Raw genomic sequence first — 25,620 nt, forward strand, 5'->3', positions numbered from 1 at the left:
TGATGGCACTGTGCTTGTAGCAGGATCAGAAGAAGGATTAAGGAAGTTGGTGACAGTTTGGGAAGGTGTGCAAAAGAAAGAAGCTGAAGATAAATGTGGGTAAAAGTAAGGTGATGAGATGTACAAGGGGAGAGGATGGCAGCAATTTGGAAGTGAGCATTAAGGAAGAGAGACTGGAGGAAGTGGATAGCCTTAGATACTTGGGTATGAATGTGGCAGGAAAGGGAGTGGAGGTGGAGGTAGAATGTAGATTGAGAGAAGCAAGTAAATTCCTTGCGGGATTAAAAAGTGTAATGAGAAATAGACATTTGGGAATGGATGCTAAGAGGAGATTGTATGAAGGAGTGACTGTGTTGAGAGCACTGTATGGGGCAGAAACGTGGAATATATGAGAAAAGAGTTTAAATGTGTTTGAGATGAAATGCCTGAGAATATAGTAGGGGTTACTATGTTGGATAGAGTGAGAAACGAGGAGATGAGGAGGAGAGTGGGCGTGAAAAGGGAGTTGGGAAATAGGATTGATGAAAAAGTATTGGGATGATTTGGACACATGGAATAAATGAGTAAAGAAAGATTAGTAAAAGAGGTGTGGAAAGCAGAGGTGGAAGGAGTGAACATAAGAGGGTGACCAAGGATGAGATGGATAGATGGGGTAAAAGGGGCATTGGGAAAGAGGGGAATATCTGTTAAGGAAGGAAGAGAGACGGAAGATAGGGGTGAGTAGAGAATGGTTGTGTATGGATGATGCTGTGATGCATGGAAGGATGTGGGTGGGGGAATGGGGAGGGAGTATGTGTGAATGATATTTTTATGCAGCCCAAAGGGATTTCTCCACATGTTCTCTTTTTCTGCATAAGGGGACAGAGGGGAGTGGTTGCCAATTAAATAAAGCAGCCTTGCTGGGGATGTACTGTGCCTTGCTATATTGCTTCTGACCCAAGACATTGGGAGAGATGCAGGGATGACCTATCATCCAGGAGGAACCAAGAAAAGAGGGAGGGAGGGGTGGTGAATGGGAGTGTAGTATGTGGGGATGAAATGGGTGGAAGTGGATCTATGTCTTTGACTTTGGCTACCTCCCTTGTAAGGGGGAAAAAGCTGTTGTTGTATGAATGTATGAAATATACAATTTCTTTCTTAGAAATTGTTAGGAATTTATAAATTTGTGTAAATACAGTACTTATACTTTTTCTTATTTATACTCATGCAGATTATACATGGAGAATGACTATGAAAAATTACCACTGGTTACCCCCCCAGAAATTGTACGAACAAATTTGACCCCTGCAGTACTCAGCCTTATGTCCTTGGGTATTGGTAAGTAATCATTTCAACAAATCTAACACTGTACTTTAATATCAACTCCTCAGAGAGATGGGACTGCTCAGCCAGACAGTCTAGGGAATGTAATCATTATCAACTCCACTATTTAAGATTCTAAACTGGCAGTGGCTTCTGACGAGAAGCATATATTTATAGCGTGATATTACAAAAGTCATTGTTTTGGGGTAACATGGCAAAACATAAGACACTTTACAAACAATACAAAATAAAGCTGGAGCTCTGAAGGTCCTGATGAAAGCCTGTCATTCCTATCATATATATATTGTTGCACTCACAATTATCATAGAGTAGATATACACTCGAATCTCCATTTAATGGACAAATATGTGCAAGGACTAATCCATTTCTGCCAAATGTGAACAGAACGGACAAGATTGGTAAAAAACGGACAAATGAGCATTGTTGGCATTTTGGTACTGGATACATTTATGAAATAATATAACAATATCGTATTATTGATAAGTTTTAACACACACAGTAGGTAAATATTTTTAGAGCAGAATGGACTGATGCCAACACTCCTCCCACTTCCCTCCCTCCCTCTCACGTGGGGTCTGACGTCACCACCTGGCCCATCACCACCACATCTGGTGTTGGTGGCTTGAACTTGGATCAGGCAACTATATGCAGCAACAGATGATTGGGCCATTGTCCAGCTCTACAGTGGACGGAATTTTTTGTCTGCTAAATTGAGGCTCCGTTGCATTGAAGTCCATTAAATGGAGGGTCGAGTCTAATTATCAAACAAATAAAGAAAAAAGGGTAATCATGTATTTTTTCAATTTGAGAAGTTAAAACTACTTAGTGCTTAACAGAGTTGATGGAGTGGTGCTCTGATGAACTCCGGCAGCACTGCACCCCTACATCCACCTCATTGATGACCTCCCCTTCAAATTCCCTCTATCCACTTCCATCTTCCATACCATTTGTTAGTCTTTCTTCATTTATTCTCTCCATATGTCCAGACCATCCAAGCATTCTTTGGTCAACTGTATTCACCAGCTCTCTTTCCACTCCTACTCTTTGCCCAACATTTCTCACTTATCCATCCCCCTACCATATTTCTTAGACATTTCATTTCCAAAACATTTAGGTCTAATTCATATTCCAATTCTCTGCTCCATACAGTGTCATGGGCACAATTACCCTTTTATATAGTCTTCTTGCATTTATCTCCTTTCTGTCCCTTACATTCCAGGTTTCCACACTATACAGTGTCTTAGACATGATCACCCCTTCATGTAATCTTCTCTTTGCACCTATTCTCAGATGTCTATTTCTCATGTCACTTTTCAATCCCTTAGGACATTTACATCCTTTCAATCTACAATTTATCTCCATTTCCTGCCGCATGGGACCCCAAGTACCTAAATTTGTCTACTTCCTCCAGTCTCTCTCCTTTAAGACTTACTTTCAACTTTCTGGCATCCTCTCCCCTAGTACATCTCATCACCTTATTTTTACCCACATTTACTCTTAACTTTCTCAGATACCTTCCCAAACTCAGGCACTTAAGGGGATCATCAGAAAATCACGAGGGAAAAAAAAAAAAAAAAAAAAAAAATCTGAAAATATTTCTTCTAAAAGTGTTGCTCATAAGCTATCTCATGGCTGAGTATGGAAGCTGTATCTTGATTTTTACTATCTAAAAAAAATATAATACAGTACCCCCCCACCCTACTGTGGCTGGGTCATGTGCGCTGCGTACTGCATATTACGTTTTCTGTTGTTACATATATTTGCTAACAAAAGAAGCTGTGTATTTTGCACAATATTTATGCTTTTGTATGATAAATAATAGCATACGATATGGCAAGAGGGACCTGACTGCATACCGTGCAGTATGAATCATCCATCAGAAAATCACGAAAAAAAAAAATTCTGAAAACATTTCCTCTAAAACAACCAGTGATGCCATAAAACAGCTTAGGATGGCAAATAAAGATCGTCTGTTGCCAAAGATGCATCGCGCCAAGAAAAGGAAAAGTGCACGCTTGGAACCTGAGCAATTAAACCTGGTGGATACTAACTGGATTCATCATATAAACCTGTAATTAATCAAAAGCTGGCAACAAAGTGTAAGGTGGTGCCTATGATACCCTTTCAACACCATAACATCCTAAATAATGAAAGGGGACCAGTAACCATGAACAAAAAAACTATGACACTCATTCCTGAAAAACTTGATTTTTGCAAATTTAACTTGATTCATATCCAAAATGCCTTTACTGATTTTCAACTGCAAATCCTTTTCAGATTCAGCATAATTGGGAGAACATTTGAAGGCAGATTTATGTCCTTCTGTCAAGGACTAGTAGGATTTTTTTATATATACTTTTTTTTTTTTTTTTTTTTCATCAACTTTGAATTTTTTTTCTCATAACAGACTGATCAGAACATCATAATTCTGCCTCCATTTCTTCATCTATCTTAGCCCATTATAAAGACAAAAAATAATCAATATCCAGTCAAAGGTCTATCCTCTGAATCAATTTCAAAATTTTCAAAAATTACCCCTCAAAAATAGAAAAAAAAAATCACAATAAAAAAAGTATAAGCTTAAATGACTTGAAAACTCGGTGGTATGTTCTCTGAGACAAGACAATTACTAGGAAAAAATCTCAGCCACTTTCACCCCAAACTAAAAAAGTTCAATTTTCTAATGGACAATCCCCTTAAGTTCTCTGACCCTTCCACAAGTACAATGTCATCTGCAAACAATAACTGGCTCACCTCCCATTTCTCTCCATTATCTTTAACTATCTCCAATCCCCTGCCCATTACCCTCACATTTACCTCCCGTATCACCTCATCCATATTGAACAGGCATGGCAACACGACACAGCTCTGATCCAGCCCCACTCCTCAAACCACTCACTCTCTCCATTTTCAATTCTAACATAAGCTCTAGTACTCTCATAAAACTCATGACTGCCCTTAACCTCTTCAGTATAAGTCAAATTCTTGCAGGCAGCATTGCTACCTGATGTACAGGAGTCCCTCAAATAACGCGGATTCGAATAACACGGATTCAATCATACGCGGATTTTATTTCAAAACCATCTCAAATGTAGAGAACCATTTTAAAATTCGCGCCGAGTCGGGCACGCATACACACATATGCGGCAACATCGCAAACATTTGTGGTGACTGCTTTCTATTTTACCATATACAGTCGATCCTCATATAACGCGGTCATTATGTACACTGGGAACTGCTCAAACAAGGGTGTGGGATAGGGGATAGCCGTGGGTGGCTGCCTGCGGTTACGTGTCAACCTCCGGGTACTGATGCAGGAGGGAGGGAGGGGAGGAGAGGGAGAGTAGGGGGTGGTAGGGGGGTAGCCAACAAGCTTTAGCTTGTCGCTTCCACCACCTGCGCCATGCTACCGTGAAATTTTACCACCCTAACCTGTTGAAGTGTAATGTTTCTTTTGTTTGGAACACAACTAATGAGTCTGATAATGACTGCGCTTGTCGTGTCTTAATTTCTCTTATGAGGTTCTTGTTGTTACTGGCAGTGGTGGTTTGGGAGATCAAAAACAGACATATACATGCTTACACACGTGTAGACACGCACACGTAGACATGTTAGACAACCAGTGTATGTTGTGAATGCGCGTGCATGTACACACAAATACGAACACAGACACACGCACGTACATGCTCACTTGTACATGTGAACACAGACACATACATGCATGCACGCACGCACACACACATGCCACACACACATACATATGCCACATACACACACATATACATACGCCACATACACACACACACGTCTATACGCCACATACACACATATATGTATATATGCCACATACACATATGCATATACGCCACATACACACACATGTATATACACACAAACACATTCGCCACAAACACCACATACATGCACCGCATACACGCGCGCGCACACACACACACACACACTTCAACGAATGGACGGCTTAGAAGACGTTCTGAAGAAAAGTGAAGTCTGTGGATCCCAACGCAAAGAGAAGTGCCTAGTGTTTTTGCAGGGTGGGGGGGAAATTGCTCGTGGAGTAGTGGGAACGTAGGGAAAGAGGAAAAGGGGAGGGATTACTGAGGGAAATGGAAGGAAATGAGGAGGGAGTAGACTTTGACCAGCCAGACAAGCGGAAGGTAAACAAAAGACTTAGCGAGGATCAAATGTCTAATAAAAATGTAAAGATTAGAAGTATAGAGAGGAGCAATACAGAAGAAAGTGACGAGAATATGTTCCAGGGATTTAAAGAGGGTGGGGGGGACACAACCCCCCCCCCCGACTGATGAGACTAGAGGAGAGAGTTGATAAGGTGATCGAGGACTTGGAGCGTAAGTTAGGTAACGTAGACTCCATTTTTCAAAGAATTGAAAGGTTGGAACAACTAGAGAAGGCTAACAGAAACTTAACTGAAGAAATAGAGGACCTAAAAAGACAGTTAGGAAATGTAAAGGAGGAGAATGAGAAATTGAAGAAGAATAGTAATGAAAACAGAGAGAAACTAGCTACAGAAGCTAAAAATTGGAGAATAACTCAAGAAGGGAATAAGGTTTCATTCACTGACATAGTCAAACAGCAATTGAAAGAACATAATGAAGACTCAGTTATTAAAGTGATGAGACAGAAGGAGAATATAGTAAGAGAATTAGCTGACAAAAAGAAATGTATAATTATATTAGGAATGGAAGAGAAACATAACCCAGATAGAACTGCAAGAATCAAGGAGGAAAATGAAAGAGTAAGCAGTTTATTAAAATTAGTCCAGGAAGATGAACCAGAAATTATAAAGGAAATTGAGGAAAAATTCAGACTCGGAAAATATAGTACAGATAAGACCAGACCAATTAAGATTAAATTCAGGTCACAAACAACAGCAGAGAAAATTCTATCCAAGACAGGGAAACTAGCAACAAATGATCAATATAAAAAGGTATGGATAAAAAGAGAAATGAATAAGGAGGAAAGAGAGGCAGAAAAGCAGAAAAGAATTGAAGCTAAGGCAAAAAACGAGGAAAGAACGGAGTCAGAGAAAGAGAGATTCTATTGGAGAGTAGTGAACATGAAAATAAAGCAGTTCGACATACTAAAGAAAAACATAAGGGAAACAGAGAATACAATGGAAGTGGCAGAAAACTAAGAGTGTCTTACACAAATATAGATGGATTGATAACAGGATTGAATGAACTGAATGATTATTTGAAAGAAAAAGAACCGGACATAATGGGAATTGTAGAAACAAAATTAAAAGGCCCACTACCACCCAACAGTGTAGGACATGATACATACAATTATTGGATTAGAAACAGAGAGAAAAAACAAGGGGGTGGAGTTATGTTCCTGACTAAGAAGGATATAAACGTGAAAGGTGTCATATATGGAAAGAATACAGTAGAGATGATTATGATAGAAGTGGAAGACCGAGATAAGAAGAGCAGAAAATTTGTGATCAATTATGTGCCTCCGAAAACAGCCTCATGGGAGGAGAGTGAACATAAAAGTATGTTAGAGGACACAAAGATAGCATTAACTAAAATAATGGAAGACGGAGGAAGAATAGTTATGATGGGCGACTTTAATTGCAAAGAAATCTGCTGGGAAGAAATGACAGTAAAGAGTGGTGATGACTCATGGGGAAATGCTCTACTTGAGATGATTACTGACCATTCAATGACACAATGGATACAAGAGAACACTAGGTATAGAAATGAAGAAGAACCATCGAGGCTAGACTTAATAATTACATCTGAACCTAGAATAGTGGACAAGATTGAATATAAAACACCAATAGGTAAAAGTGACCACATATTGATTGAACTGGAACTTAATGAAGAAAAATATATGAAAAGAAATGAACAATATAGAAAAGGAAGAATGATGTATGAAAAAACAAACTTTGATAAAATAAGAGAATTCTTCCAACAAGAAAACTGGGAAGAAATATACAAAGAAGAAACAACAGTGGAAGAGAAATGGAATATTTTGACAAAAATTTACAAAAAAGGAGTGGAAAAGTATGTCCCAAGACAAAAACAAGAAAAAGAATATGTAAAATGCTGGTACAACAAAAGTTGTAGGGAGTTAAAGGACAAAAGAGACAAAGCCTGGAACAGATGGAAAAAAGACAGAAGACCTGAAAAATGGAAAATATATACTGGTTATAGAAATGAATATGTACAAAAGTGCAGAGAGGAAAAAAGAAAATATGAAAAAGATGTTATAGAAAAGTGTAAAGATCAACCAAAACTATTCTACAGATTTGTAAACAATAAACTGAAAAACAAACAAGACTTAGAGAAATTAAGACAAGGAGGAGTTGAATACACTGAGGAAATGGAAATGGCAGAAATTATGAACAAACATTTTAAATCAGTGTTTACAAGAGAAAATATACAACCTGAAGAGATTGAGTGGAAGGAAAAAGTCCCCCCTATGGAAGAAATAGAAGTAACAAAGAATGAAATATTGACACACTTGGGTAATTTTGATGTCAGAAAATCGCATGGGCCAGATGAAATAGCAAACTGGATTCTGAAAGAATGCAGGAATGAACTGGCAGACAAAATACATAGCATAATAAGCAGTTCCTTAAAAGAAGGAAAAGTTCCAGAAGATTGGAAAAAAGCAAATATAGTACCTATATATAAAGGAGGAAATAAAGAAGAACCTACCAACTATAGACCAGTCTCTCTAACAAGTACAATAGCAAAAATATGTGAAAGAATTATCAAAAGTAGATGGGTAAAATACTTGGAAAAAAACAACGTACTAAATCCAAGGCAATTTGGATTCAGACAAGGACGATCATGCGTCACCAATTTAATATGTTTCTATTCAAGGCTAATAGATATAATACAAGAAAGAGATGGATGGGCTGATTGTGCATTTCTAGACCTAAAAAAAGCTTTTGACAAAGTACCACAAAAGAAGTTGCTTAAGAAATTAGAATATGAAGGAGGAATACAAGGTAAATTGCTAAATTGGATGGAAGACTTTTTGCAAGAAAGAAAAATGAGAGTAGTGATAAGAGATCAGCACTCAAAATGGAATGAAGTAATAAGCGGTGTCCCGCAGGGAACAGTTCTGGCCCCAATAATGTTTGCTATATATATTAATGATATGGATGAAGGAATTGAAAGCTATATGAGCTTCTTTGCAGATGATGCAAAATTACTGAAAAGAGTGAAAACTGAAGAAGATTGTGAATCACTACAGAGAGATCTAAATCAAGTACAAGAATGGAGTAGGAAGTGGGAGATGGAGTTCAATACAAAAAAGTGTAGTATAATGGAATTTGGAAAAAGCAAAAACAGAATAACAGGATCATATAATTTGGGAAAAGAAGGAATAAAAAAAGTAGAAAATGAGAAGGACCTGGGAGTCATTGTTATGAATAATATGTCACCTGAGAAACATATAAATAAGATTTTTGGAGAAACTTATAATTTAATAAGAACAATCAAAGTGGCATTTACATACCTGGATGAAGAAATGGTGAGGAAAATCCTAATCACCCTGATAAGACCAAGATTGGAATATGCAGCAACGATATGGTCACCAAGTACAAAAAAATGTATAAAAAAACTTGAAAGAATACAAAGAGCAATTACAAAACTGGCACCAACACTCTCAAAACTATCATATGAAGAGAGACTACAAAAACTTAAACTACAGACACTAGAGCAAAGAAGAGAGAGAGGAGATTTGATAGCTATTTACAGAATCATGAAAGGCATAGAAATTACTGATAGAGAGAATCTGATAAAATGGGATGACAGAAATACAAGAGGACACGGAAAGAAAATAAAAAAAGACAGCTATAGAAGAGATTTTAAAAAGAACAGCTTTCCTCACAGAGCAATAGACAGTTGGAACAAGTTAGATGAGAAAGTGGTGTGTGCAAAAACAATACATGAATTTAAAAATAGTTTAGATAAAATGAGATATGAAGACGGGACCCCACGAGCATAGCTCCCCTTCCCGTAAAATACAACTAGGTAAATACAACTAGGTAAATACACACTTCAACGAACGGACGGCTTAGAAGACGTTCTGAAGAAAATTGAAGTTTTGTGGATCCCAACGCAAAGAGAAGTGCCTATTGTATTTACAGGGTGGGGGGAAATTGCTCGTGGGGCAGTAGGAAAGTAGGGAAAGAGGAGAAGGGGAGGGATTACTGAGGGAAATGGAAGGAAATGAGGAAGGAGTAGACTTGGCCCAGGCAGACAGGCGAAAGGTAAACAAACGGCCCCCCGACGACGATGAAATGTCTAATAAAAATGTAAAGATTAGAAGTATAGATAAGAGCAATACAGTAGAAAGTGATGAGAATATTTTCCAGGGATTTAAAGAGGGTGGGGGGGACACAAACTGACTAGACTAGAAGAGACTAGAAGAGAAGGTCGATAAGATGATCGAGGACTTGGAGCGTAGGTTCGGTCATGTTAACAATATTCTACAAAGGGTTGAAAAATTGGAAGAACTAGAGAAGGCGAACAAAAACTTAACTGATGAAATAGAAAACCTGAAAAGACAGTTAAAAGAAGTAAAGGTGGAGAATGAGGAATTGAAGAGGAATAGTAAAGAAAACAGAGAGGGATGGAAGTTGATAAAAGAAAACAGTAAAGTTGCATTTACTGATATAATTAAACAGCAAATGAGAGAACAAACTGAAGACTCAGTTATTAAAGTGATGAGACAGAAGGAGAATATAGTAAGAGACTTAGCTGACAAAAAGAAATGTATAATTATATTAGGAATGGAAGAGAAACATAACCCAGATAGAACCTCAAGAACCAATGAGGAAAATGAAAAAGTAAGCAGTTTACTAAAACTAGTTCAGGAAGATGAACCAGAAATTATGAAGGAAATTGAGGAAAAATTCAGGCTCCCGTATAGTACAATATAGTACAGATAAGACCAGACCAATTAAGATTAAATTCAGGTCACAAACGACGGCAGAGAATATCTTATCCAAAACAGGGAAACTAGCAACAAGTGAACAATATAAAAAGGTATGGATAAAAAGGGAAATGAATAAAGAGGAAAGAGAGGAAGAAAAGCAGAAAAGACTTGAAGCTAAGAAAAAAAACGAGAGCAGAACGGAGTCAGAGAAAGAGAGATTCTATTGGAGAGTAGTGAATATGAAACTAAGGCAGTTCGACATACAAGAGAAAAACAAAAGGGAAACAGAGAACACAATGGAAGTGACAGAAAACTAAGAGTGTCTTACACAAATATAGATGGATTAATAACAGGATTGAATGAGCTGAATGATTATTTGAAAGAAAAAGAACCGGACATAATGGGAATTGTAGAAACAAAATTAAAAGGCCCACTACCACCCAACAGTGTAGGACATGATGCATATAATTATTGGATTAAAAACAGAGAGAAAAAGCAAGGGGGTGGAGTTATGTTCCTGACTAAGAAGGATATAAACGTGAAGGGTGTCATATATGGAAAGAATACAGTAGAAATGATTATGATAGAAGTGGAAGACAGAGATAAGAAGAGCAGAAAATTTGTGATAAATTATGTGCCTCCGAAAACAGCCTCATGGGAGGAGAGTGAACATAAAAGTATGTTAGAGGACACAAAGATAACATTAAATAAAATAATGGAAGATGGAGGAAGAATAGTTATAATGGGCAACTTTAATTGCAAAGAAATCTGCTGGGAAGAGATGACAGTAAAGGGTGGAGACGGCTCATGGGGAAACGCTCTACTTGAGATGATTACTGACCATACAATGACACAATGGATACAGGAGAACACCAGGTATAGAAATGAAGAAGAACCATCGAGACTAGACTTAATAATTACATCTGAACCTAGAATAGTGGACAAGATTGAATATAAAACACCAATAAGTAAAAGTGACCACATATTGATTGAACTGGAACTTAATGAAGAAAAATATATGAAAAGAAATGAGCAATATAGAAAAGGAAGAATGATGTATGAAAAAACAAACTTTGATAAAATAAGAGAATTCTTTCAACAAGAAAACTGGGAAGAAATATACAAAGAAGAAACAACAGTGGAAGAGAAATGGAATATTTTGACAAAAATTTACAAAAAAGGAGTGGAAAAGTATGTCCCAAGACAAAAACAAGAAAAAGAATATGTAAAATGCTGGTACAACAAAAGCTGTAGGGAGTTAAAAGACAAAAGAGACAAAGCCTGGACCAGATGGAAAAAAGACAGAAGACCTGAAAAATGGAAAATATATACTGGTTATAGAAATGAATATGTACAAACGTGCAGAGAGGAAAAGAGAAAATATGAAAAAGATGTCATAGAAAAGTGTAAAGAGCAACCAAAACTATTCTACAGATATGTAAACAATAAACTGAAAAACAAACAAGACTTGGAGAAATTAAGACAAGAGGGAGTTGAATACACTGAGGAAATAGAAATGGCGGAAATTATGAACAAACATTTTAAATCAGTGTTTACAAGGGAGAACATACAACCTGAAGAGATTGAATGGAAAGAGAAAGTCCCCCCTATGGAAGAAATAGAAGTAACAAAGAATGAAATATTGACACACTTGAGTAATCTTGATGTCAGAAAATCGCATGGACCAGATGATATAGCAAACTGGATTCTGAAAGAATGCAGGAATGAACTGGCAGACAAAATACATAGCATACTAAACAGTTCCTTGAAAGAAGGAAAAGTTCCAGAAGATTGGAAAAAAGCAAATATAGTACCTATATATAAAGGAGGAAATAAAGAAGAACCTACAAACTATAGACCAGTCTCTCTAACAAGTACAATAGCAAAAATTTGTGAAAGAATTATCAAAAGTAGATGGGTAAAATATTTAGAAAAAAAACAGTGTTAAATCCAAGGCAATTTGGATTCAGACAAGGACGATCATGCGTCACCAATTTAATATGTTTCTATTCAAGGCTAATAGATATAATACAAGAAAGAGATGGATAGGCGGACTGTGCATTTCTAGACCTAAAGAAAGCTTTTGACAAAGTTCCACATAAGAAGTTGCTTAAGAAATTAGAAACTGAAGGAGGAATACAGGGAAAACTACTAAATTGGATGGAAGACTTTTTGCAAGAAAGAAAAATGAGAGTAGTGATAAGAAACCAGCACTCAAAATGGGATGAAGTAATAAGCGGTGTTCCGCAGGGAACAGTTCTGGCCCCAATAATGTTTGCTATATATATTAATTATATGGATGAAGGAATAGAAAGCTATATGAGCTTCTTTGCAGATGATACAAAACTACTGAAAAGAGTGAAAACTGAAGAAGATTGTGAATCACTACAGAGAGATCTAAATATAGTACAGGAATGGAGTAGGAAGTGGGAGATGGAGTTCAATACAAAAAAGTGTAGTATAATGGAATTTGGAAAAAGCAAAAACAGAATAACAGGAGCATATAAATTGGGAGAAGAAGGAATAAAAAAAGTAGAAAATGAGAAGGACCTGGGAGTCATTGTTATGAATAATATGTCACCTGAGAAACATATGAATAATATGTCACCTGAGAAACATATGAATAATATGTCACCTGAGAAACATATGAATAATATGTCACCTGAGAAACATATAAATAAGATTTTTGGAGAAACTTATAATTTAATAAGAACAATCAAAGTTACATTTACATACCTGGATGAAGAAATGGTGAAGAAAATCCTAATCACCCTGATAAGACCAAGATTGGAATATGGAGCAACGATATGGTCACCAAGTACAAAAAAAATGTATAAAAAAACTTGAAAGAATACAAAGAGCAATTACAAAACTGGCACCAACACTCTCAAAACTATCATATGAAGAGAGACTAGAAAAACTTAAACTACAGACACTAGAGAAAAGAAGAGAGAGAGGAGATTTGATAGCTATTTACAGAATCATGAAAGGCATAGAAATTACTGACAGAGAGAATCTGATAAAATGAGATGACAGAAATACAAGAGGACACGGAAAGAAAATAAAAAAAGACAGCTATAGAAGAGACTTGAAAAAGAACAGCTTTCCTCACAGAGTAATAAACAGTTGGAACAAGTTAGATGAGAAAGTGGTGTGTGCAAAAACAATACATGAATTTAAAAATAGTTTAGATAAAATGAGATATGAAGACGGGACCCCACGAGCATAGCTCCCCTTCCCGTAAAATACAACTAGGTAAATACACGCACGTACACACACGTACACATACACATACATACGGTTCTCAGTATTTGATATGGAAAGTCAGCATACGCGGATTTGGTCATACGCGGTAATTTCAGGAACCTAACCCCCACGTTATTTGAGGGACTCCTGTATGATGATTCAATGATGTACCACAATACTCACATTATAAAATACAAAGTTACAGTCGTATCAATTGTTCTTTTTCACTCTGAATAATAATAACCACAGAAAATATGATCAAGCCAGTTCACAGAAGATGGGGGTCACTTAGCTACAGCCACAAAGTAAATATAATCAAGTTGCCAATGCCGGCATCCTCACATACCCACTCACACCTCATGATGCCTATGTAAGCATCAGCTTATGGAAGGGGTTAACAGCTTTCCCCCAATCCCATATATCTGCAATACCTCCCACAGTGCCTTCCTGTCTACCCTGTCATAAGCCTTCTACAAACCCAAGGCCCAAAAAAACATCCTTACCTTTATCCTAAGCCCTCTCACAAATCTGCCTTACCACAAAAATCTGATCCACACATCCTCTACCTTTCCTAAACCCACACTGTGCCTTACCAATTTCTCCCTTTATTCCTCTCAATTAAAACCTTCCCATAGGCCTTTCCATCTGTTTATACTAGAATGCATGTATACATGCTGAATACATGTGTATACATGTAAATAAGTGTATATATGCTGAAGCAAAAAAAAGTCATGTCTATGTTCACTTATAAAGGGATGTAGCTATGCTTATGAGGTCCAGTCATATTCTCCAGTTATCATACCTATTTTTAAATTCATATATGTATTTACCTACTTACCTAGTTGTATTATACAGGAAGGGGAGCTATGCTCATAGTGACCTGTCTTTGCATCTCTCAGCATCTAGTTTGTTCTTAAATTCTTGTATGGTTTTTGCACACACTATTGTTTTGTCCAATTTGTTCCAGACATCCATCACTCTGTGTGGAAAACCATTTTTTTCCAGATCTCTTCTATAACTATCCTTGTTTTTCTTTTATCCCACTTTAATAAGTCTTCTCTGTCAAGGACTTCCATGCCTTTCATGATTCTGTAAATGGCCAGTAGATCTTCTCTTTCTCCTCTTTGTTTTAGGGTTGGTAGTTCCAGTTGATCTTTGTATGTCAATTTTGAAAGTGTTGGTGCCGTCTTTGTCATTGTTCTTTGGATTCTTTCTAATTTCTTTATATTCTTTTTTGTGCCGAGTGTCCATAGTGTCGCAGCGTACTCCAATCTTGGTCTTTAACAGTGTGTCTAATATTTTTTTTTACCATTACTTCATCCAAGTAATCAAAAACTACCTTTATTGATCTTAGTAAATTGTAGGTTTCTCCAACTATTTTATTTATGTGCTTGTCTGGTGACATGTCTTTGTTAATAATTACTATTAGGTCTTTTTCTGAACTAACTTATTTGACTTCCTTTGTACCAATTTTATATTGTCCTGATATTCTTTTTTTTACTTTTTCCAAACTCTATTATACTACATTTCTTGATGTTGAAGTTCACTTTCCACTTTTGGCTCCATTCCCAGACTTTGTCCAGGTCTGTAGTGATTCACAGCCTTTTTCTGTACTTACTTTCTTTAATATATATATATATATATATATATATATATATATACATAATTTCTTAAGTAGTTTTGTGACATGTGCAAAGAAGTTCATATAACATTCTACACCTTCATCCATGTCATTTATATAGCTAACATTATCGGAGCTAATACAGAACCTTGTGGGACTCCACTTATCATTTCTTCCCAGGTCGAGTTTTTATCTCTAAGTACTACCCTAATTTTTCTCCCATGCAAGAAATCTTTCATCCATTTCAATAACTTTCCTTGTACACCTCTTGTTGTTTCAAGTTTTCTTAATAGCTTTTTGTGTGATACTTTATCAAATGCCTTTTGTAAATCCAGGAAAGCACAATCTGCCCATCCGTCTCTTTTTTGCATTATATCTATTACCCTTGAATAAAAACAAATCAAGTTCGTGACCCATGATCTTCCTTGTCAAAAGCCAAATTGTTTTGGATTCAGTATATTGTTTTCTTCTAGATATTTAGTCCATCTACTTTTGATAACTTTTTCACATATTTTAGCTTTTGTGCTTGTATACATAACCATGTGAAAATGCTATTATGTACACATGCTTGTTGATTTTACATCATCAATTAAAAAAGTATTAGATATATATTCTATAGTGAATGTCATTCTGTTAGCATATTCAAAATTGTTTTTTATTTACAGAGAATATGCTGCGGTTTGACTTCCCTTCACCTCCTCCTGCCAGAAATGTGATATCTGCACTCGATGAACTTTATGCCTTACAAGCACTGACTGACCAGGGAGACCTTGCAAAACCAATTGGCCAGGCCATTTCAGAATTTCCTCTTTCACCTCAGCTTGGGAAGGCTCTTTTGGCTTCAGGTAAGTGGACCTAAGAGAAGGCTTAGGGACTACCAGCTGTCACTTGGTGAAACTTAACTAAGTCACTATTCTCAGTCCTTTATGAATATTGAGATTATGCAAATTTCAACTTTATGAGACATACATTACCTTGTTACCACATATCTTCAGGACCTGTCAACTTCCTTGCCTATCTAGAAGTCCAACTCCAAAGGGCTAATATTTATTCTTTGGACTCATTCTATCCCCACATACTCCACTCCCATTCACTCCAACTCCAACATTCTACCTATACCTCCACTCCTCCTTTCCCACCATATTCGCACTCAAGTATCTAAAACTATGCACTTCAAGTCTCGCTTAATACTCACTTCCAGTCTGCTGCACTTTTCTCCCCTTGTACATCTCACCACCTTACTTTTACCCACATTTATCTTCAACTTCCTTCTTTTGTACATCTTCCCAAACTTCCTCAATCCCTACTCTGATCCTGCTACAAGTGCATTGTCATCAGCAAACAGCAACTGGCTTATCTCCCACATTTCTCCATTTCCTTTAACCATCTCCAATGCCCAACCCGTTACCCTTGCATATACCTCTCACACCACCCCATCCATGCATAAATTGAACAGCCAAGGCGACATAACATATCCCTGATAAAGTCCCACCTTTACCTCAAACCACTCGCTCTCTCCATTTCCTTAATTAATTTGGTAATAATTAGACTGACCATTTGGTAAAAAAGCAAGTTTGGGTATATATTCATTTTGAGTGTATAATTTAATTATATGTTATAATTGTACAGGAGAATTTGGTTGTTCTGAGGAAATGCTGAGCATTGCTGCAATGCTACAAGTGCAGAATGTTTTTGTTAGACCATCTAGCAAAGTTCAGCAGTCAAAGATTATGCACAGGAAGTTTGAGGTAATTTTTTTCTTTCTTTCTTTCTTTCTTCATCCATACCTTACACAAGGGGAGGGGTAAGGGTGGAGGATACAGATGTACAAATGTTGATGGGGCTGGGGGCAGTGAGGAGAGGATGGGTGAAATGTTTCAGAGTTGTTGATTGTGTAGAGGTTGGGGAAAGATCAATTGTGACAGTGGGAGGAGCTAGGACGGTGGCTTTGATGGGACAGGAGAGTGGCAGGGATATAGGAAGGAATGGGGTGTGGGGAGTGTTGAAGGTGATGAAATCTAGACACTTGGGTTAGATGGGTGTCATGTGGAGTGTCTGACAAAGGGAAGAGCAATTATAATGGATTGGCTAGTGAGGTTGTTTTTATGTATGTTTACAAGGAGGGGAGTGTGCCATGGGATTGGAGCTCTGCTTTGCAGGGGAGAGACAAATGTTAATGTAGTAGTTTTCAGGGGATCAGTTATTTGAGTGTGGTTGGGAAATAATGTGGTTGGGGATGTTGATTGCAAGGGTTAGGGGAGAAACAGAAAGAATAATTGGTGAGGAGCAATGTGGGTTTAGGAAAGGTGAAGGGTATGCATGGATCAAGTTTTTGTGGTGGGGTTTGTAAGAGGTTTATGGCAGGGGGTGGTGATGTTGTTTGGGCCTTTGTGGATTTGGAGAGGGCTTGTGATAGGCTGAATAGGGTAGAGGGATTGTGGGAGGTATTGTAGATGTATGGGGTGGAGAGAGGGCTGTTAGGAGCAGTCAGGGGCTTTTGCATGAGTGGTGGAGCTTGTGTTAGGTTTGGGAGTGGTGTGAGTGGGTAGTTTGGGGTAAGGGCGGGGCTGCACTGGGGTTGCATTAACCCCTTCCATACGGTGCCGCACACGTAGGCGTCATGGGGAGCGAGTGTATTCGCGAGGCTGCCATATCGGCGTCTTGATTATATTTATTGTAGTCACCCCTCCATAATGACATTCTTTCTAATTCTTTTGTAATTGCATTTTCTATGGTTATCAAAATTCACGGGTGAAGAGAGAACGATCGATATAAGCGGTGACTATATTTTATGATGCGAGTATTATTATGACACGTCGTACGGCTGGCATTGGCTGCTGCCACCGAGATCCAAGTCCATGACGCCTACGTGTGCGGCACCGTATGGAAGGGGTTAAGTTGACATGGCTGTTCAGTGTGCGCACGGATGGGGGTAGTAGAGGAGGTGGGTGGAAGGTTAGTAGGCAGAGGGTTAGAGAGAGTGGAGGGAAGTGGGAGTTGTTGAGTCAGTTGTTTGCTGATGATACTTCACTTCTGGCTGGGTCAGAGGAGGGTCTAAGGTAATTAGTGATAGTTGAAGGTATGTGATTGGAGTATTCATTGTCATCATAAATATTATCATTATCATCATTAACACAGTACTGTACAGGTGATTATATATGTGTGGGTATACTGTATACATAAGATGTGAAAGATAGGTTATTTTTCTCCCTTAAAGGTTGAACAAGGAGATCTGTTAACTGCACTCACTGTTTTTACTGCATATTTGCAACACAATGAGGACAAAAGATGGTGTTTAGAATATTTTTTAAACTACAAAGCTTTGAAGCGGGCCTCCCAAATTAGAGAAAGTATGAAGAAACAGCTTCTGAACTTTGGAGTATCACTTCAGTCTTGTAAAGGTAACTTAATCATATTTATTTCTCATTGATTGGAGAGTTGAATCCATTTAATTAAATTTTGGATTGATTTTGTTGACTAGAAGCTTGAAGTGCCATCAAAACAAATTAAACATTAACAGACAACATAGAAATAATCACAGTCCAAATACAGATGAAGAAAACCACATGCAATATCACATTTATATACCATCCAACACATAAGCACCCCTGAAGTTATGTCCTTCATCTCTAAACTTTCAATCCACATACTCAGGTGATCTGAATTTGTACCAACCAGTTTGGATAAATACACAAAGAGTTAATAAAATACTAAAACAACTCTGCAATTTAAACATATTAAAGTCCACCATTCAGACAACCTTCTTGATCTCACCAACAAACAGCTGAGTGAAATTCAACTGAAAAGGAAAAATGAGTTTGAGTGTGGTAAGTATGGTGTTTGGAAAAACTAACAAAGGAGGACTTGTAATACCTCCATTACATCCTATTTAGCTGCTGTCTACTACACACATGGGAATAGTGTTATAATTCTTATCCCAACCGCAGGATTATAAAAACATGAAGATGTGGAGATGTAAGAGTGGTAAAGAATAGATTCAAGGTATATACGTACATACATATACCAAAGGCTTTTTCCCCCTTATAAGGGAGATTAGCAGTAGAAAGAAGAAAAAGCAAAACTAAAGAAAAGCTGCTCAACATTCCTGAGAGTGGATAAGATGAATGCTTTGTGTCTCTGGTCAATAGGGTTGCTCCTAAAATAGGTTGTATACGTGTATAACAATGCTGAACAGTAAAGATCTTTGTATGTACATATATGACAATTGTTTATTATACTCTGACAGATGTAAAGACGATTTGTAAGTGCATCACTGCTGGTCTCTTCACCAATACTGCATACCTGTCTGCAACAGGCTCTTATCGTACAGTCAAGAGTAATGAACCATTGTTTATTCATCCATCATCATGCTTGTATACACAGCCAAATCCTCAGTGGTAAGTACACCACTTGTTTGTAAAATCTTTATCCTATTTATGTTTGTACCATTCTCTATCTCTTTCTCTTTTTTCTTTTTTTACCCCCTTTCTCATTGAATTATGTTAAACCAGACATCCACAAAATGGGTTATAGTATGCCATCATGACTTTACCATTAATCAATCAATCAGCCATTTTAAGTCCATTTTTGAACAAAGGCCTCTTTCATGGTATTCCATGACTCACACAACTGTGCCACCCTGTCATGTCACTCCTGAGAACTTCTCTATCTCATCTCTCCACATTCCTCTTACAAGCTTCCCATCTTGCAGCATCCACTCCGTAACACACTTACTCCATCATTCTTTACCACTGACAGTGAGTTCACTATTATGCATTCAGAGACAGAGGAGAATTTGAAGAGGCACCTACATAGACTTGGAGGTGTATGATAGGGTTGACAGAAACTTAGTGAATGATATTGCAAATATATGGAATAAAGGTAAATCTGTTAAAGTAAGAAAGCATTTACCACTTCCCCATGTGTGAAAAGGTGGAGGAAATACAGTTGAAGTTGATAGAAGTCTTGGGCCCCATCCAAAGAGTTCGTTTCTCTGGATTGCATCTCTAGATAGAGGCTTGGAGGTTGACAGGTTTGGAAGATGAATGGCAGGGAGACGAATTTCTTTGACATCCTCTTGCAGGACCACCACTAGCTGGTATCAGTCATTGATTCCTTACGTTTTATTTGAATTCCTTTTTAATACATATACATATGCCAAGAGCTTTTTCCCCCTTACAAGGGAGGTAGCCAAAGTCATAAATCCACTCCCACCCACTTCATCCCCACATACTCCTATCCCATTCACCACCCCTCCCTCTTTTCTTGGCTCCTCCTGGATGACTGGTTATCCCTGCATTACACCCACTGCCCTGGGTCAGAAGCAATGCAGCAAGACACAGCATATCCACAGCAAGGCTACTTCATTTAATTGGTGACCCTCTGCTCCGTCCTTTCATGCAGAAAAAAAGAAGACAGAGAAAATTCCCTTTGGGCTGTCAAAATACCATTCACACACTCCATCAACCCCGCCATCCCCACCCACTCCCTCCCATGCATCACAACATCCATACACAACCATTCTCCACTCATCCCTATCTTCTGTCTTCTCCCTTCCTTCCTCAACAGACATTCCCCTCTTTCCCAATGCACCTTTTAACCCCATCCATCCATCTCATCCTTTGTTGCCCCCTAGTGTTCACTCCCTCCACCTCCACCTTTCACACTTTTTTTTACAAATCTTCATTTGTTCCATATGTCCAAACCATCCCAATACTTTTTCATCAACCCTGTCTCCCAACTCCCTTTTCACCCCTGCTCTCCTCCTTACATCCTTGTTTCTCACTCTATCCAGCCTAGTAACCCCTATCATACTTCAAGCATTTCATCTCAAACACTTAAAATCTTCCTGTCTTTTGTTCCATGTTTCTGCCCCATACAGTGCTGTTGACACAATCATCCCTTGATACATCTCTTAGCATCCATTACCAAATGTCTATTTCTCATTACACTTTTTAATCCCCCAAGGCATTTCTTGCTTCTCTCAACCTACATTCTACCTCCACTCCTCCCTTTTCTGTTACATTCACTCCCAAGTATCTAAAAATCCACTTCCTTTGGCCCACTGTTGGCAGTTTTTCCTGGGGTCGCTAAGACATCTTGTATCATGAGGATCATATTGGGGTTACCTGAAAAAAAAGTTGGGAAACACTGCTCTAGTTTCTCTCCTTTCATACTCACTTCCAATTTAATGCCATCCTCTTCCCTTGTACATCTCATCACCTTTTACCCACATTTATCTTCAACTTCCTTCTTTCGTACACATTCCCAAACTCTGTCACAATTTCTTAATCCCTCTTCTGATCCTGCTACAAGTGCAGTTTTGTCAGCAAACAACAACAGTCTTATCTCCCATTTTTCTCCATTTTCTTTAACCAACTCTAATCCCTGGCCCATTACCCTTGCATTTACCTCTCGCATCACCCCATCCATGTATACACATTCTTGGCAAAGTCCCACCTTTACCTCAAACCACTCACTCTCTCCATTTCTAAATCTAACAGAGGCTCTACTACATACATACATACATATACCAAGGCTTTTTCCCCCTTACAAGGGAGGTAGCCAAAAAGGAAAAGGCATAAAATCATTCCCACCCATTCCATCCCTGAATACACTCCACACCCCTCCACCCTCCCTCTTATCTTAGCACCTCCCAGATGACGGGTCATCCCTGCACCCTGTCCACTGCCCTGGGTCAGAAGCAGTGTCGCAAGACACAGCACATCCACAGCAAGCCCGCTTCATTAAATCGGCGACCCCCCTCTCCGTCTCCCCATGCATAAAAGGAGAAGACGGGGAGAAATCACTTCAGGCTGCGTCAAATTTTGCTCACACATACTACCTCACCCCCCATCCCCCCGCCCATTCCACCTCATGCATCACAACATTATCCATATACAACCATTCTCCATTCACCCCTATCATCTGTCCTCTCCCGTCCTTCCTCAACAGACATTCCCCTCTTCCCCAAAGCCCCCTTCACCCCATCCATCCACCTCATCCTAGGATGTCCCCTCATGTTCACTCCCTCCACATCTGCCTTCCAAAAGGTAAAGGAGGCAAAGAGGAGAGCAGATGTGAAGTGTTACGGGTAAGAGTATGACAGAGAATTTTGAAAGTAATAAAAAGATGTTTTGGAAAGAAATTAAGAGAGGAAGAGGAGGCGAATCAAGTAGAGAAGAAAAGGTAAAAAGTGCAGATGGAGAGATGATAATGGAAGAGAAGGCAGTAAGGGGAAGATGGGCAGAATATTTTAGGGAGTTGCTAAATGTGAAGGAGGATAGGGAGGGAAAGATAGCTGCAGTGGGAAATGCTAAGAAAATGACCGTGATGAGTGAGGAAAATGGAGGAGAAATAAGGAAGGATGAAGTGAAGGCAGTTGTTAAGATGATGAAAGCAGGTAAGGCACCTGGTCTGGATGGATGCCATGCAGAATGTCTAAAAAAAGGAGGTACAGTGATGGTGGACTGGCTGGTGAGGTTATTTAATGTTTGCTGGAGAGAGGGTAGATTGCCGGAGGACTGGAGGAGTGCCTGTATAGTTCCACTTTACAAGGGAAAAGGGGACAAGTGTGAATGTAGTAGTTTCAGAGGGATTAGTTTGTTAAGTGTAGTTGGGAAGGCTTATGGGAGGATCTTGATGGAGAGGATTAGGAGAGGATCAGAGGGAGTAATTGGTGAGGAACAGTGTGGATTTAGGACGGGTAGAGGTTGTGTAGATCAGATCTTTGTGGTAAGAGATATGTGAGAAAGCTATAGGAAAGGGGAAGGATGTTTTTTGGGCTTTTATGGATCTGGAAAAGGCTTATGATAGGGTAGACAGAAAGGCATTGTGGGAGGTTATGCAGATATATGGGATAGGAGGAAAGCTTCTAGGAGCTGTCAAGAGTTTTTATACAAGTAGTAGAGCTTGTGTCAGGATAAGAAATGGAGAGAGTGAGTGGTTCGAGGTAAAGGTGGGACTTCGTCAAGGATGCGTTATGTCGCCCTGGCTGTTCAACTTATACATGGATGGGGTAGTGCGAGAGGTAAATGCAAGGGTAGTGGGTCAGGGATTGGAGATGGTTAAAGAAAATGGAGAAAAGTGGGAGGTGAGCCAGCTGTTGTTTGCGGACGACACTGCTCTTGTGGCAGGATCGGAGGAGGGATTGAGGAAGTTGGTGACAGAGTTTGGGAGAGTATGTGATAGAAGAAAGCTAAAGATAAATGTGGGTAAAAGTAAGGTGATGAGATGTACAAGGGGTGAAAGTGGCAGTAGACTGGAAGTGAGCATTAAGGGAGAGCAACTGGAGGAAGTGGATAGTTTTAGATACTTGGGTGCAAAGGTGGCAGGAAAAGGTGGAGTGAAGGTGGAGGTAGAATGTAGATTGAGAGAAGCGAGTAAATACCTTGGTGGATTGAAGAGTGTAATGAGGAATAGACATTTGGGAATGGAGGCTAAGAGGAGACTGTATGAAGGAGTGATTGTGCCAACAGCACTGTATGGGGCAGAAACATGGAACATAAGAGAGGAAGAGAGGAGTTTGAATGTGTTTGAGATGAGGTGTCTGAGAAGTATGATGGGGGTTACTAGGCTAGATAGATTGAGAAATGAGGAGGTGAGGAGGAGAATGGGGGTGGAAAGGGAGTTGGGAGATAGGGTTGATGAAAGAGTATTAGGATGGTTTGGACACATGGAAAGAATAAGTGAAGAAAGACTGGTAAAACAGAGGCTCTACTACTCTCTTAAAAACTCTTGACTGCTCTTAACAGCTTTCCTCCTATACCATATATCTGTAATACCTCCCACAGTGCCTTCCTGTCTACCCTGTCATAAGCCTTTTCTAAATCCATAAAGGCCCAAAAACATCCTTACCTTTTGCTAAAGATTTCTCATATATCTTGCCTTACCACAAAAATCTGATCCATACAACCTCTACCTGTCTTAAACCCACAATGTTCCTCACAAATTACTCCCTCTGTTCCTCACCAATTACTCCCTCTGTTCCTCTCCTAATCCTCTCAGTCAAAACCCTCCCATAAACCTTCCCAGCTACACTCAACAAACAGATCCCTCTGAAACTACTACATTCACACTCGTCCCCTTTTCCCTTGTAAAGCGGAACTATACAACCACTCTTCCAGTCCTACAGCATTCTACCCTCTTTTAGACAAACCTTAAACAACCTCACCAGCCAGTCCAACATCAATGTACCTCCCTTACAAAGGATTACAAAGGCGGAGCATGCCGACAGGAGACCCTTTGGTCCATATCTAGGTCGGATGCGAAAAAAAATCATAATAATAATGAATTAATATATAAAAACTATAATACCCATCATGATACCCATCTAATCCAGGTGCCTTACCTGCTCCCATCATTTTAATAACTGCTTTCACCTCATGTTTTTTATTTCTCCATTTTCCTCATTCATCACTCATTTTCTTAGCACTTCCCACTGCAACTACCTTTCCCTCCCTATCCTCCTTCACATTTAGCAACTCCCAAAAATATTCTGCCCATCTTCCTCTTACTCATCTCTTCCATTATCATCTTTCTATTTGCACCTTTTACCTTTCTGCCTCTACTTGATTCACCTCTCCTTCCTCTCTTAATTTCCTTCCAAAATCTTTTTATTGCTTTTAAAATTTTAGTACTTTATTTCTTAATAAAACACATAAATTATAAGACATATGTATATGAATATGCTTTAAGGGAGTGTGGTGGCTGAGTGAACTAGAATACCAGCATCCTAAGGCAAGAAATGAGTCCTATAAAGAGCAAACATATGACTGCAGTAAAAACATTGTCATGTTGTTTAAATCTGTGAGCTCCAGCAAAGGCATTCAGTGCCTAGCAACCTCACAAAGCGAGTAACTGAGGAAAAAAATTGTGTGGATGTGGTTTATATTATGTAGTATATATGGTGCATTTTCTTTTCTATTTTTGCAAGTTGCACTAAGTAATAGATATATATATATATATTTTTTTTTTGCAGGTTGGTATTCCATGAGGTCATTCATACAGACAGATGTTATATATCTGATGTTTGTGTCATCGAGTCTGACTGGTTACTTGAATTGGCTCCTCATTATTACAGAAGAGGAGTACATACTATGTAAATTTTATATGACAGCTTTAAAGAGAAAGTAAAAGCTAAATTGTGTTATTTAACCTTTTCATCTTTATCATCATGGGCACTGATATGACTTGCCCTGGTCCTATATCCTTTTGCTTTATTATGGAACATCAGCAAGTGCGTGATGATCTGGTTAGGTTACAGTATTTAAGTCTTTCTTACTCAGTTGAACAGTAGACATCATTCAGTTCAGATCAAACAGGTAGCTGCTTCAAACAGTGAGATGGCAAGTGGTTGTGTTTCAGTGATCACCAATGAAGAGGTACAATCTCTACATAGTAGAAATGCAGCTTTATAGAAGACTGTTGAGGGCCTTATAATTGAATTCTTCTCTCAAAGACCCAAAGCATGGACAACAAACCATGTTTGAAAC

General features: G+C 38.6%; 1 protein-coding gene across 3 annotated transcripts in view; it reads left to right on the forward strand.

Annotated features, from left to right (window-relative positions):
- The window catches only part of LOC143026985 (putative ATP-dependent RNA helicase DHX35), a 69,641-nt gene extending 44,384 nt beyond the window's left edge, over window positions 1-25,257 (forward strand). For all 3 annotated transcript variants that reach the window (XM_076187789.1, XM_076187788.1, XM_076187791.1), the window contains 6 exons: window positions 1,211-1,317; window positions 15,793-15,972; window positions 16,757-16,875; window positions 18,345-18,528; window positions 19,374-19,524; window positions 25,107-25,257. In XM_076187789.1, coding sequence (XP_076043904.1) covers window positions 1,211-1,317; window positions 15,793-15,972; window positions 16,757-16,875; window positions 18,345-18,528; window positions 19,374-19,524; window positions 25,107-25,230 — 865 coding nt within the window. In that variant the 3' untranslated portion in view covers window positions 25,231-25,257. The remainder of the gene's footprint in view (window positions 1-1,210; window positions 1,318-15,792; window positions 15,973-16,756; window positions 16,876-18,344; window positions 18,529-19,373; window positions 19,525-25,106) is intronic.
- Window positions 25,258-25,620: the final 363 nt, after the last annotated feature.

This window comes from Oratosquilla oratoria, chromosome 7 (assembly GCF_046742065.1).
Source record: "Oratosquilla oratoria isolate Oo_2021 chromosome 7, ASM4674206v1, whole genome shotgun sequence".
NCBI classification, from domain to species: domain Eukaryota; kingdom Metazoa; phylum Arthropoda; class Malacostraca; order Stomatopoda; family Squillidae; genus Oratosquilla; species Oratosquilla oratoria.